Source organism: Astatotilapia calliptera, chromosome 7 (assembly GCF_900246225.1).
Source record: "Astatotilapia calliptera chromosome 7, fAstCal1.2, whole genome shotgun sequence".
Lineage (NCBI taxonomy): Eukaryota > Metazoa > Chordata > Actinopteri > Cichliformes > Cichlidae > Astatotilapia > Astatotilapia calliptera.
The window spans coordinates 29,637,812-29,651,848 of NC_039308.1; the positions used below are offsets into that span (position 1 = coordinate 29,637,812).

General features: G+C 38.5%; 2 protein-coding genes across 2 annotated transcripts; one reads left to right on the plus strand and one right to left on the minus strand.

Annotated features, from left to right (window-relative positions):
* Positions 1-5,006: 5,006 nt before the first annotated feature.
* LOC113027355 (heat shock protein 30-like) lies at positions 5,007-6,321 on the minus strand. The gene has a single exon (XM_026176973.1). The coding sequence runs from the start codon at positions 5,702-5,704 to the stop codon at positions 5,066-5,068; it is 639 nt and encodes a 212-aa protein (XP_026032758.1). The 5' UTR covers positions 5,705-6,321; the 3' UTR covers positions 5,007-5,065.
* A 1,145-nt stretch (positions 6,322-7,466) lies between these two features.
* On the plus strand, positions 7,467-13,671 carry stbd1 (starch binding domain 1). The gene is made up of 4 exons (XM_026174247.1): positions 7,467-7,600; positions 7,691-7,991; positions 8,952-9,229; positions 10,552-13,671. The coding sequence occupies exons 2-4, from the start codon at positions 7,697-7,699 to the stop codon at positions 12,484-12,486; spliced, it is 2,508 nt and encodes an 835-aa protein (XP_026030032.1). The 5' UTR covers positions 7,467-7,600; positions 7,691-7,696; the 3' UTR covers positions 12,487-13,671.
* Positions 13,672-14,037: the final 366 nt, after the last annotated feature.

Genomic DNA, 14,037 nt, shown 5'->3' on the forward strand with positions numbered 1-14,037 from the left:
TCGTCGTAGTCCCGTGACTGCAACATAAGCACAGCTGCTGAGTAAGCAAACAAGGCAGAGCAAGTCAAAAAAAAAAAAAAGAAAGAAAATCTAAAGCCGGTCGGAGTAGTTGAACTGTGTGTGAAATGGAGTGTTATATTTTTAATTTTACTGCCTATTTGATTAAGCACTTTCACAAATGCACCGAAATAGATGCACTTTTCTTTTAGTTGTACATGTTAATCAGTGCCTTTTATGCACTTTGTCATTTCAGTTATGGGTTATTCATATTAATAAGTTGCTTGAAATTAATTAAGTTCCAAACATTTCATAATTTGATTACACATGCCTTAAAAGGGGGTATATAAATATATTTGATCATAATTCTGTAAAGCAATACAATTTTTAAAACAACATTGTAGATGATTTTGAATGACATCTCATTTTATTTAGACACAACTGCAGGAACTATTTTGTTCATTGTTCTGTACTGTATGTGCAGACTGGGTTTTTTGTGATTCTGGAGCCTGTCCCGAAGTTGGTTCCGGATACTGATGGCGAGCCAGACCCTGTGAAAACTCTGGATGCAGGAGTAGATCTACAAACTGAACCACTTCAACTAGCAGGATTTCAGATAACCAAGAACAAAACCACTTACTTCCAAAATCAATGTAGGACACCTGTGCTCTTTAGACCCTCACGTGGCAGTGCATTTGAAACAGTTATGATTCTGTCATGAAAATAACTGCACAGGCTCACAGACTGCATACAATCCTTCTGTTGTTGAAATTCTTTTTGGAAAACATGGAAGCAACTGGACCATCTACCTTGTTATCAACCCTCAGTTCAAAAGCCTGCAACTTGAATTTGCATCAGTGCCTATGGAATTACCAGCTTGCACATCTCTCCAGATGATGTCTAGTGAAGGCTTTTGATATTTCAGAAAGACAATATAGTTAACAACATGGTTTCATGGTAGGATAGGCCAGGTGCAGACCTTTCACCAACTGTAAACATTTGGTGCATCATGGAAAGAAAAATATGACAAAATGGAGCCAGGACTGTTGAGCAGCTAGAATCATCCAGCTAGAATTCTTGCCAGACAAGAATGGGGCAACATTCCTCTCCCAAAAGTCCAGCAACAGTTCCTAGACATTTAAAGGCAGTTGTTAAAAGAAGAGGGGATTCTACTTTAAACAGTGGGAAAAAATTTTCAACATGTTTTCAATGTTATGTTTTGTGTTGCGAATGTAATACATGTTTGTAAGATCAGTAAATGTTTCTTTTCCAAGGAAATTCTCTTTAATTTAAGAAATTTGTATTTCAATCAGTTTCACTGACCATCTGTCACTTGTGATTTTTGTTCTTTCTGCATTTAGTCTTTTGCTCTTCTTTCCATGTTATGGGTTGTATAACCCTATTAAAAGGTTCCATAAGCTTTTCATTGTATTTTTTAATCCATCAATATATATTTATAATATATGAAAGATGATGAATATTCTCCATGCCTCTCTCGACATATCACATGTCAACATTAAAGTTCAGATACCTATGTGAGCTCAAGCATGGCCCTGGATGGATGGAATGATGAAAGATACCTATTATTTCAAAAACATGTATGTACCGGCTCACTCCTGATGGCCGATTATTTAGTATCTACTGATATCTACTGCTAGCTAGTTTATTGTGATGGTGCCGTTTTTTATTATGTTGCTTTTTTTGTTGTTTGCTTTCTCTTCTGTTTTTTTTTCTTCTCCATACAGGTGATCCGGGTGTTTTGTTTGTTTTTCTTTCTTTCTTCCCCCCCTTCTCACCGTCTCTTCTCCCCTTTGGTTTTCTTTCTCTCCCTCTCTTTCTTTCATTCTTTCTCCCTGTCCTATCCCCCAGTCATGTCTGTCCCGTTTGTAGCAACCGAAAATAAAATAAATTCATAATTATAATAAAGGTCAATCAAATGGACCAATATGGCAAGGCCATGATGATCCACTTGGTAAAATAAATCCGCTTGGCATCTTTCTTGGCTTTAAGACAACAATTCTGATGGCTAAAGATCCAAACGGGACACAAAAAAAAAAAAAAAAAAAAAAAAAAGAACAAAATACTGCTATAAGGAAATGAAAAATAACTGCATTGCAGTGCTAAACAGATTTATACTGAGAGCAAATATTGTTTACATATACAGTTAATATTATTCAAATATGCCATTGTAAAATTTTTTACAATACAGTTAATCCAAATTCTGCAAAAAAAATGTAAAAAATAAAATTTTTGTGCAGGACTGTTCAGCCAAATCTGCAGCAAAGATGCCTTTTTGAAATATACTGTAGTTGTATATTGCTTGTCAAGCACAAAATAATTGACACCAGAGTCTGCAAAATACAACCTTTAATAACTTTATAATTGTCATTTTTAATGAGGTGCCATGTTGTGCTGAAGCTTTGTAACATGTTTCCGCCATGGTGTCTGCATCATTTTTTGCATACACCAAATAGATTCGCAGGCTTTTGTAATAGCAATAAAAGCTGTCTGCTTTAAACACACCCAGTCAATTAGGAGTCAGTTAAAATGTCGACAACAGGAGGGAAGGGAGTGGAAGCGTTACAAGCGAAAAAACATGGATGCACTGAATGTGAGGAAGAAAAAGGAGGGCAGGGATGATATAGGAGGGTGTTGGAATTGGATGGGAACAAAAGGGGGGTGGGGGGGGGGGAACAGGAGTGATGAAGAATCGGTAAAGGTTCTAATGTGCAGCCAAAACTAGCATAATGGCTATACCAAGAGGAGAGGAAAGGAGGAGATCAGATAAATGTGTAGTAAATGTTGAAGACAAGACAAGAAAGGAGGACATAACAGGAGATGAGATAAAAGAAACTTTTAAGAAGGGAGGGATAGTGGAATGATTATGGGAATAGACCTTTGATATTTAAAGATCTCTTAAATAAATAATCTGTCAACACTAGCCTGAAAAACAAAGGGCAGCGCCACAAATAGAATATAACGCACAAGCTGAGTAAGTGCCCAAAGTATGATACTGTGGTCCTCCACCCCTGTTTCGCCACGTTTACGGGGACTCCATTTAATCTTGGGAAAGAAAAGCCCTGACAGTCTAACTGGAGCGGGGGGAGAGACCAAATACCCAAGGTAATAGGTGACATTAACTTGTGAACAATACAAGGGAAAAGCACTAAAATTGCTTCATTGTTTTGGGTTAGTGCTTTAGCTAACATTAGAATTATTTCAAGGATGATGGGGGAGACAACCAGTGGGGGTTGGATGATGTGAAATTCAAGCATCTTTTTACAAGATAAAGTAAGATAATTCTGCTCATCATTAACATTATCACAAAAGAAGATTTCTTCTTCACAAGAATAAGAACAAAACATTTGCGTATTACAATTCATACTCTGGATCTACACTCAACAAAAATATAAACGCAACACCTTTGTTACTGCTCCCATTCCCCATGGGATGGACGTAGAGACCTAAAATTCAGTCCAGATACACAATATAACCATCCCTCCCAAACAGTGGTCACAAATCAGTCCAAATGTGTGGTAGTGGGCACATCTGCTATATTGAGATAATCCATCCCACCTCACAGGTGTGCCACATCAGGATGCTGATCTGACATCATGAGTAGTGCACAGGTGTACCTCAGACTGCCCACAACAAAAGGCCACCTTGGAATGTGCAGTTGTGGAATGAATTTTAGGTCTCTACGTCCATCCCATGGGGAATGGGAGCAGTAACAAAGGTGTTGCGTTTATATTTTTGGTGAGTGTACTTTTCAAGGTGATATGCTTCTTGATAATGGAGTCTAAAAAAGTGATCTAAGTACCTGTTCTCATACTTTAACACTCATAAAAAAAGGTCCTCCCATATGGATCACCCTGTGGTCAACTCAAAGATTTGTTTTGAAAACAAACTCCTCGTTGCACAGAGTGAGACAAGCCCAGTGGACATTATTGGTCTAAATGTGACATCTAGTGGATATTTCATTTCATTTCATTAAGTGCTTTTAAATCTAAACTACGAATCCTTGAGGCCAAGTCCATAACATGTAACTGTTTCAATTAGATTGATTGTCATTTTAACTGACTTTTTTATTCTTATTTGAATTTTATTTTTTATTTTATTTGTATTCTTTCACTTATTGTTGCATGTGTGTTGTTGCTGCCTGTGTTTGAGTAATTTCTGTAACTGTGAGACATCTGCTGCTGCCTATCTTGCCCAGGTCTCCCTTGAAAAAGAGGTTTTTAATCTCAATGGGATCTTCCTGGTTAAATAAAGGTTAATAAATAAATAAATAAAAAATATCAGGGTTTTATACTACTTATATATATAAGTAGTATATAAGTAATATGTAAGTGGTACAGGGTGGGCTTTTAATTTATTAATGATATCACCATGACAATACAAAAGTGCATGAGACAGTGAAATAAAGCATGAATAATTTTACATTGCTATAATAACATATGAACGACTAAAACTCAGTTAAAAAAGAAAAAAGTACAGACATTTTATATGTTGAACAGTTATATCCAAATCTATTTTACAATATCATCAACATTAATGTTTTCAGCTTAGTGCTGTGTGTTGCTCTGAGTTTCTGTCCTGCTGATGTTTATTTTTAAAATAAAGACGTTTATTCTAAGGCCAAAATCTCACTTTAAGAAATATGTAAAAATTTTACAGTCTTTTACTTTTCGTTGACTCTTTCTAGTTAAACATAGAATCCATCTACATACTTGTTTCTGACTGTCTGTAAACTCAGTTCTATTGAAAGTTTAGAATGCTAAACATGTGCAGCAATTGTCCAAAATGGAAACAATAGTGGTTATTTAACATTTTCCTACTTTCAGTGAAAACAGTTTTATTTTTAAAGGTTTATAATATAAAATAATTATGTGAGTAAAAATTTTATTTTATTTTTGAAGCATTATTATGAACAAAAGAGTAAACCATGGTTTACCTTGGTTACCCCATGGTAATACATTTAATAAAAGCAGTTAAAAGAGAAAGTGGATTCATATTTTGAAAAAAAATTACATTAAAATGTTTCATTTGACACTGGTATAAACAACAATCAGTCCATGTTTTCAGGTTTGTCCTGTGTGCTGCTGTGTGTCTCTGTCCTGCTGTCTTCTGCCTGTGAACACACACTCTGCTGTGCTTTGTCCTCTGAGCTCCTCTTGATAGTCAGCTCTCTCTCAGCCTCTTCAACACACGGAGCTTTGGCTGCCTGGATGTGGAGCTTCCCATCTGGAGACAGGTGGCACGTGATGGTTTGAGGGTTCAGTCCTTCAGGCAGATCAAACTCCTGTCTGAACTCCTGCAGTCTGTAAGAGTACGAGCCTTTCCCATCCTCCTGCTTCTTCTTTGTCTTGCCACTGACTCTCAGCTTCCTGCCCACTTGCCTGACAGACAGCTCCTCTGGGGAAAAGCCTCGAGTGTCCAGCATCAGAGCAAACTTGTCTCCCTCTTTCTCCAGCTGGACGGCAACTGGCTGCACAGTCATGCTGCTTTGGAAAGGATCTGTCTCCTCCAGGATCCTGTGTTGAAGTTTATCCATCAGCTCCAGACTGCTGCACAGCTCCTGTAGGTTTCTCTGCAGGAGATCCTGCTGGTAGAACAGAGGCTTGATCTCTGGCCACAGACTGCGCACAGGCCAGTAGAAGTCCATGAATGGACTGAGTGCAGACTGGACTCCATGAGAGCACAGCATCTTCAGTGGGTTTAGTGTTGAGTCCTCTTCTTGTGAGATGAAACACTGTTCAGGTGTCTGTTGTCTTCTTGGTGTTGCTTGTCTTGCTTTCTGTCTCAGCAGTGAGACTGTCCCAGTTTATATATACTAAGTGGAGGAGTTCCAGAGTCTTCGGGAACTTTCCTGCATTTGCCACAGATCTCCACATGATGGAGCTGTTTCCCAGGAGTGCTTACTTTACTCAGTCTTTCCTGTTCCATCAGGAAGTTTGCTACTAGAATTAATTTCCTGACAGTGCAGAAGTGGTTTGGGATGAACTTCCAATTGCTCCTGGGTGGTTGGGGCTCGGTGTACCAGAGTATAAAAAATAAAATAAATAAATAAAAAATAAATAAAAAATAAACGTCATCTTTGAAACCACTTATTTTGTTTGTAAAACAAGTTCTCATACAGGTAGACTGGATTATATCATAGCTCATTACATTTCTCACAGTTTAATAACAGACAAACAGTCTCAGCAGGTTAAGCTCATGAACGGTTTTACCAGTGAAAGTAATTATTAGCTGTAGTGTGAATGATAATTTTGAACAATATTTGAAGTACAAATAAACTGACATTAAACATGATTAAATGCATCTTTGAATCATTGTTATTTTATGCTTGAATGTTTGCACAAATTTCTTCAAATGAATGAATGAAAGTGAATTTAAAATAAAAAGACTTATTGAACTTCTATAAATAACAATGTCCTTTGTATGTTTGTATGTTTAATTTTTCATGTCTTTGTGGATTGCATACTGAGCTGATGTCTCTGTGTTTACAGTTACTCATATTTTAAAATTAAGGCTCCTATTTTGAAAACAGTTGATGTATGCTGAAAAGAAAACTCGACCAGAAACACATTTAAGTGAATCATTCATTATTGGTTTGAATTTCATTTTTTTATACTTTACATTCATTCTCAATTACTGCAAATCAAATGAAAGATCAATTTAATGAAATCTTTCTTTCATTTTGACTTGAAAATAAAATGTTATAACAATTTGGATTGAATATATGCTTAAGCACAAGTTAAAAACGGTTTGGCAAAAGTGGATAAAAATGTAAGAAATTAGTATTTCTTGGATTCATATTTCACATATTTCACAAAATATGAATCCATAGGCGACGGAAGAAAAAATATCCAGGTTTCCTGTAGTTTCAGGTCATTTCTCCATTTCTCCACTAGGTGTAGCTGCTACTCTAGTTTTTTTTTTAAATATAATAACGTTGTTTTTTGTTTTGTTTTTAAATAGACCACCATATTTATATAATTTTGTACGTTATATATATATATATATATATATATATATATATATATAGTCACCTTATCGGTTATTTGATGTACCAGTTCGTGGTTTTATTACCATTAGGTAACAACTATAACGTTACACAGAACACGGCTATTTTTGGTCACTGGTGATGTCGTGTAACAACATCAATAACGTTGGCCTGCACGTTTCACCGGTCTCATTTTATATAGCTCATGGACCCTCGTTCAGATATGGAAGACATGAAGGAAAGCTCAATTAATTATATCAATTTCTGTCATAAGTCTTAAAAAAAGACGCACTGACCTCCGAAATGTACACGTCTCATGAAGGAGAAATATTATTAAATACAGACCCAGGCTTTCTACATAGTCTCATCAAATAATATTGAGTCCCCGCCAGTGGTACTAAATCCTATCAGCCCACCCCGTCATGTCCGTTTTCAAGTGTGCTGCGATGAACGTGTGCAGTGGTTCGTCAGCGTTTTATCAATGAATTCTGCGCTCCCGTGATCCAATCAGCCAATGAACAGCTCGCACCTGCAGCCGTTCACAGCTTGGTAGCTTCAAGAGGTCACTACACTTTGAAACGTGGAAGGGAGAGCGTGGTGAGTTTTTAAACAGCGACAGCATTCAGCAGGGCCTTTAAACCGATATTAGAGCAGAACGGCTCATTCTTCTTCTCCTTTTAATTACAGATTGTAATGCCGGTGAAAAATAGCAACACCGTGGGTTTGGAGAGACGCGTGGATCTGGCCTCGCTTTTCTGTATGATCGGGCGGCACGGCCCAGCCGTGGCTCTGGCCGTGATAGCCATGGTGTCCATGGTGGCAGGTTTCATCATCTACCGAACAGTGAGGGGGAAGCGGAGAAAGGCCACAGCCGGAGCCACAAGCACCGACAGTGACAGCAGGGACGCCGGAGCGGAGACGCTTATACCGCCGGATCAGGAGCCGGAGCCGAGCCCGGAGGTTTTGCGCATCACGGCGGACTCAACAGGTACAGATTCGGATGAAACGTTAAAACCTGCGAGCTGCTGCAGTTTACTAGTGCGGGAATTTACGTATAACTTAATCTATATTATTATTTCGTAGCTTTGGTGGTAGATTCAGCTTAAGCTGCGTGCGCACAGACGTCAAAACCGAGCGTACTCCCCTTTCTTTCTGAAATACAACACTTTAAGCAGCCCATAATGGACTACAGCTCACAGTATACTGGTGTCTAGCCTTGTCACAGTCACGGCAAAAGATTAGCTCTAAAATATCAGGCAGATGTCCAAAAACAGACTTTTTATTTTTTATTATTATTATTATTATTATTGCAAAATTGAAAAAGGCTCCTCAAACATTGTTGCATTAGTAGCTTAAAGTAAGATGACAACCTTGGAGGTCTCGCCTGTTATATGAATTGTTCCTGCAGGAACAATGCAAAGTGTCTTTAATTACTTTCAGTGTTTGTTTGAAGCACCATGATATCTCAAAATGAATGGGCACAAGAAATGTAGCTAGAACAAGTCTGCGTATTAACATTTGATACAAACACTCAAACTGAAATACAATTGACTGAGGCTTTGCAAGAGGTTATGGCTAAAGAACTGTGCTGATTACTTTTAAGAGTGTTTATTTCATGAAGAATGGAAAATTGATAAGTTCCAGCAATGAATGAATACATAAATAAATAATCATCTTGCCTGATTTATGTCTGATCGTTAAGAAACTTGTCAAGTACAAGCTACTCATCCTGTCAAATATTAATAGACCATTTTAATAAAATGACTGCCAGTGATTAGTAATGACTTTAATTTTTAAGAGTGCTGTAATTTGGGTCACTTCTCATCTACTCTGACTAAAATGTATGAAGTGATCTAGATTATGCAAGTCAGATTCAGTACATTTTAGAAATAAATCAAAATAAACTTAATATTCAGCGTGTTTGTGTGTCTTTCTCCTGATGTCATAGTTGTGAAAGCTGAAGGCTGTTTAGATGTGGAGGAGGATACTGCTCTTAACATCAGGCATCGACGTCTCACTGCTGAGGAAAAAACGCCGCCTCACCGTCAACCCAAAAGTGACTCTGTACAAGACAACAAGCACAGTGCTTCAGTGCAGCAGGTAGCCGAGCTGCATGCAGAGGAGGAAGACAAAGGTGCTGAAATTGATGTGGAAACTGATGGCACAAATGGCACTATGGAGGAAGGTGAAAATAAGGTGATACAGAGCCACAAAGAAGAACTGAAGGTAAGCGGTTATCTTTACAAATTGCATATTTTGCCACAATTAAATTCACTTTTGGTAAATGAATGATTGTCTTGGAGTACAACTGATTGTGAAATTTTGCCATGGCACATGTATTCTATTGTTCAGTTACCCTTCTGTCTAGATCCCAACAACAGCAGGCACCATTGATTAGAAACCCAGCAGCTAATGACAATGAAAGTTGGCTAGCAGTGGGTGGTGAAATAATGTTCAAGGTCTTGAACCCTTACGTTATCACCAACCCATTATTGGTTGTTTTTTACTGAATGTGAGTTATTGGGGTCTGAAAACAATCAGGTTTTTTTTTTTTTTTTTTTTAAGTGAAAGTCAAACAGATTTAAAGAAGTTAAACTCCAACTTCAGCATGAACACTAATATTGCTTCAGCTTTTCTGGATTTGTAGTCATTTGTTCCCAAAGGCAAAATAACCACTGATTCAGCTTTAATGCAATTATGCCTGTTTTGCTTAGATGGCTTTACATCTAATCTATCTTTGCTCTGTATTGGTCAAAAGCTGGGAAGTGGTTAGCTTGGCTAAAGTGATGGTGTGACTTGGCAGTCATTTTGAATGTTTTGGGGTTTTGTTTTTCCCTTCGGTAAAGCCCATATCTGAATGTCTCAGCTCACCAGCATTTTCTGTGGTTGAGCATAAAGACCACATGCATAGATTCCCCAATGACGGGCAATTTTAAACAAAAACAAAACGGGGAGGGAACGCGCACACATTTTGACTTTGCCCCAAAACATTGCTTGTAAAGCATTTCAAAACATTCTGGCTTCATTATTGGATTAATCAAGAGTGCAAACATAAACAGCTTTACCGCACATGATTAGCTAATGTTTCATGCTTGGATTGTTTAGCTCTTTGGGTGGAGTCTCAGAGGTTAGTTTAGGGCAGGGGTGGGCAATTTCAGGCCTCGTGGGCCGGTGTCCTGCAGGTTTTAGATCTCACCTTGGGTCAACACACCTGAATCGCATAATTAGTTCATTACCAGGCCTCTGGAGAACTTCAGGACATGTTGAGGAGCTAATTTATCAATTTAAATCAGCTGTGTTGGTTCAAGGACACATCTAAAACCTGCAGGGACACCGGCCCTCGGGCCTGGAATTGCCCACCCCTGGTTTAGGGCAAAGACTTGCAATGGGGAAATGAGTGACTTGATAAAATCTCTGTATCTCTATGTAGTTTACATATTACATAATGCTAGTTTGGTGGTGGTCTTTAATCCTTCATATTTTTCTAACTATTGTGTGACTAAAACATTAAGACCTAAAGATTAAACGTATGTATTTTATGCATCTAGGTACTACAAGAAAAAGGCCAAGAGGATGATGTGCCTACTGAAATGGAATTGTCGAATAAGGAGGCCAGTCAAGAGGAGGAAAACCTTCTGGACATTTCAAAGAGCACAGCGGCCAACTTGGAAGAACCAATTGTTCATATTGAAGACATACCTGTTCCTTCCATCTGTTATTTCAAAGAAGAGAATCTTCAAGGTGTCACTGATTTCTCTAATGATTATAGCAACAATCACCATTTTCCAGAAGAAGAAAAGAAAAGTGGTGGTGAGGAGGCAGAAGAGGAGTTGGTAGATGACCAACTGACTTCTCAACAAGCCGGGATCAGCTCCACAGTGTTTGTTGAAGTAACCAAGCTACAGGGCCAGTGTCATGAGGTGATGCTATCCTTTCAACAAAATGCAGATGAAGACAATGTGAGTGATTCAACGGATATAAACTTCAACAGTCACCTGCTACAATTGGCTGAACAAAACAATGAAAGTGAGCTTGCCTGCAATCAAGACAGTGATGTAAAAGAGGAAGTACCCACTGAGGACATTGCCTCACGTGATGAAGAAAGTAATCCTTCAAGTGTAGTGCTGGACCACACCCTGCTCTGTTTGAACCATATGATCGAACCTGAAAACGCTGATAATGGTGATTCTAGCAGTGTAGCCAATGATGCAAAGGCCCAAATCTCTGGCATTGGGGAAATCTCCAGCTTGTCATCAGATCAACAGCAACTGCAAAGCAACATAAATGAAGATGACATTTCCCAAGCTCTGGGAGTCACCAGTGGGGCTGCTCCTGTCACATCTGAAGACGGTAAGCTTCCTGTACTTCAGATTCCACTGCCGTCTTTTGAGCAAAGTGAGCCGACTTGGTCATCTTCTGGTCTTGGTGGTGAGAGTGGAATTTCAAGCATGACTGTCAGCCCTGATTTGCCAGATGTTATCAGTGAATATGAAATGCCAACTGAAAATGTGGCTCTCGCAGTAAAAGATGATGCACAGTTCAAAGAGCACACTGAGGCTCAGAATGGCCTCCTTGATGATGAGGCTCGATCTGCCATGAATGAAGATCTAGCAAATGTGATATCCAGATCTTACCCATCATATTTTTCCCAGCAGACCCTCGGTGAGCAAATTGACTGGGCTAATGACAGTTCTTTAGCAGCCAATGAAGACATATTGGGACATGAAATTGAGGATCGCTACTATAGAGAGATGGAACAGGCTATAGAGCAGATGGCAGCCAATGTTACTAGCTTAACCGATGAGCTCGCAGTGAAAACAGACATGAAGGCTGATATCAAGGTTGTTGAAATCAATCAGAAGATGGAAAGGGCAGAGAAAGAGAAGGAGGAAGAGGACTATGAAAAGACTGAAATCAGTATCATGGAGGCAACTATGGACAATAATGAATGGATTACAGATGGAAACTACCAAGTTCTTCCCTGGATGAACCAGTCTGTCCCTCCTTTTGCCCAAAACCACACACAACTTGAGCCAGTTTCTACTGAAGCTGACCATCCAGGTGCTTCTGTCACAGATGCTACTTGTATAGATGCATCTCTGTCCTTGAATGATGTGAAACAGGCTATCCCGCTTTCCCCTGTTCATGAAAATGGCAAAAAGGTTGTGGCAGTCCAGCCCATGTCCCAGAATGTCAATGTGACTTTCCGCATCCATTATCTCACCCACTCACCACACCAGAAGGTGGCCATCACAGGGAGCCAGCAAGAGCTGGGGAACTGGAAGAAATTCATCCTGCTCGAGAGAGCCGAGGATGGGAATTGGGCCACTGTTGTCAGCCTGCCTGCAGAGAGTATCGTGGAGTGGAAGTTTGTGGTGATGGACAAGGGTGAGGTGTGCCGTTGGGAAGAATGTGGAAACCGCCTCCTGGATACAGGCTACGGAGACGACCTGCTTGTGCACAAATGGTGGGGATTATTGTAAACGATTTGTTGAAAAGGCTGCAGTTTGAGATTAGCAGGTGCACCAGGCGTTCAAACTGTGTTCACGACCAGGTAAAGTTGTGTTTATGTTTGTCAGTAAATTGATAAAACATTATGATTAAATTTGGGGCAGTTAAGTTTGGGTTCAAACTGGGCTAATTTTGGTTGAAAGCAACTGTTTCTACTTGATACAGATTGCAAATTTCCAATTTTATAGCAAAAACAATAAATGATCTTTTAGTGTTAAATTCATTAGTCTATTGAAGTGAAATGCTCTTGAACTTTTTTTTTTCTTATTATTTGTACAAGCAAAAACGTCAAACTTGAGCCTTGCGGTGTCTTTGTTTCCCACATGCCAGTTCCCCCGAGAATGGCTTTGACTTCTGCAGTTTTAAATCATTTAAACATCATTTTACTAATATAAGACTTGGAAGCATGAAATTTCAACCAGATTTATTCTAGTATAAACCTAGATGCAGTATACAGGTGACGGAAACTTCCAGCAACACAATTCCCTGACAGACTAGCTCTTATAAAACCTCTGATGGGACCTTCTAATAGCCAGTAATTAGGTATGCGTTTTCAGGGACTGGGAAATATTTTGATCAAAACACTGAACCATTACACAAGATGGCTTGGTTCCCCTTTTACAATACCACTGATTATGCAAACTACTCCTCCTTAACAGGATGATTTAATGCAAGCGTAAATGAAGAGATTACTGTCCATATGCTGCTTGAATATGCCTGTCTATAAGGATAAATGCACATAATTAAATTTTACTAAAGCAATAAATACAGCAATAATTGTTACGTACGATCGTTGTTACATCAGGTACTCTTAATGCGTTTACCACTAAACTGTGATGGTTGTAACTTCAATGCTGCTTTTATCTCATGGGACTATTTGCATGCAAGACAGTCCCATTGTTGTTAATAAATGTGCCTTGTGAAAATGATTTTCTATTGTGTTGTAATGCATCAAACGTGTCTTTTGAATAATTTGATTAGCTACTTAAGAGAAAATTATTCACTAGTTATCTGGTTCATCATTTGGTTCTTAATCGTGTAGTGTATATAGCCTTTGTGTCTCAGATTCTATCATTGTATCCTGATATGAAATATTGTGATGATGCTACTTAATGTTGGTTATTGTGGAGATGGTTATTAAATAAACGAATCTTAAATCTCATTTCTGAATGTTTCTTAAGCATGTAAATTTATTCAAAACTCTTTAAATGCTTTAATACACATTTAAGAAAATAGTGCCTTAAGCACTACATTTGAAGAACACTATTTTATTTATTTTAACAAAGAGCTAACATATGAGGATATGTTTTGCTGTCTGCTAATCATTTACAGCAGTTGCAACAGACCAAACCAGATGCAGTTGGTTTTTGAAGTTATTGCACCAAAAAAAAAACCTTTCAACTTTCAGACCACCCATTTTTTTTTTTTTTTTTTTTTTTTTTTTGGAACCATTGGCAAAGACTGTGACCTTGTTTTGAGTCCAGCTGGCACAGAGGTGTCTCATGCAGTGGAAAGCATCGTTA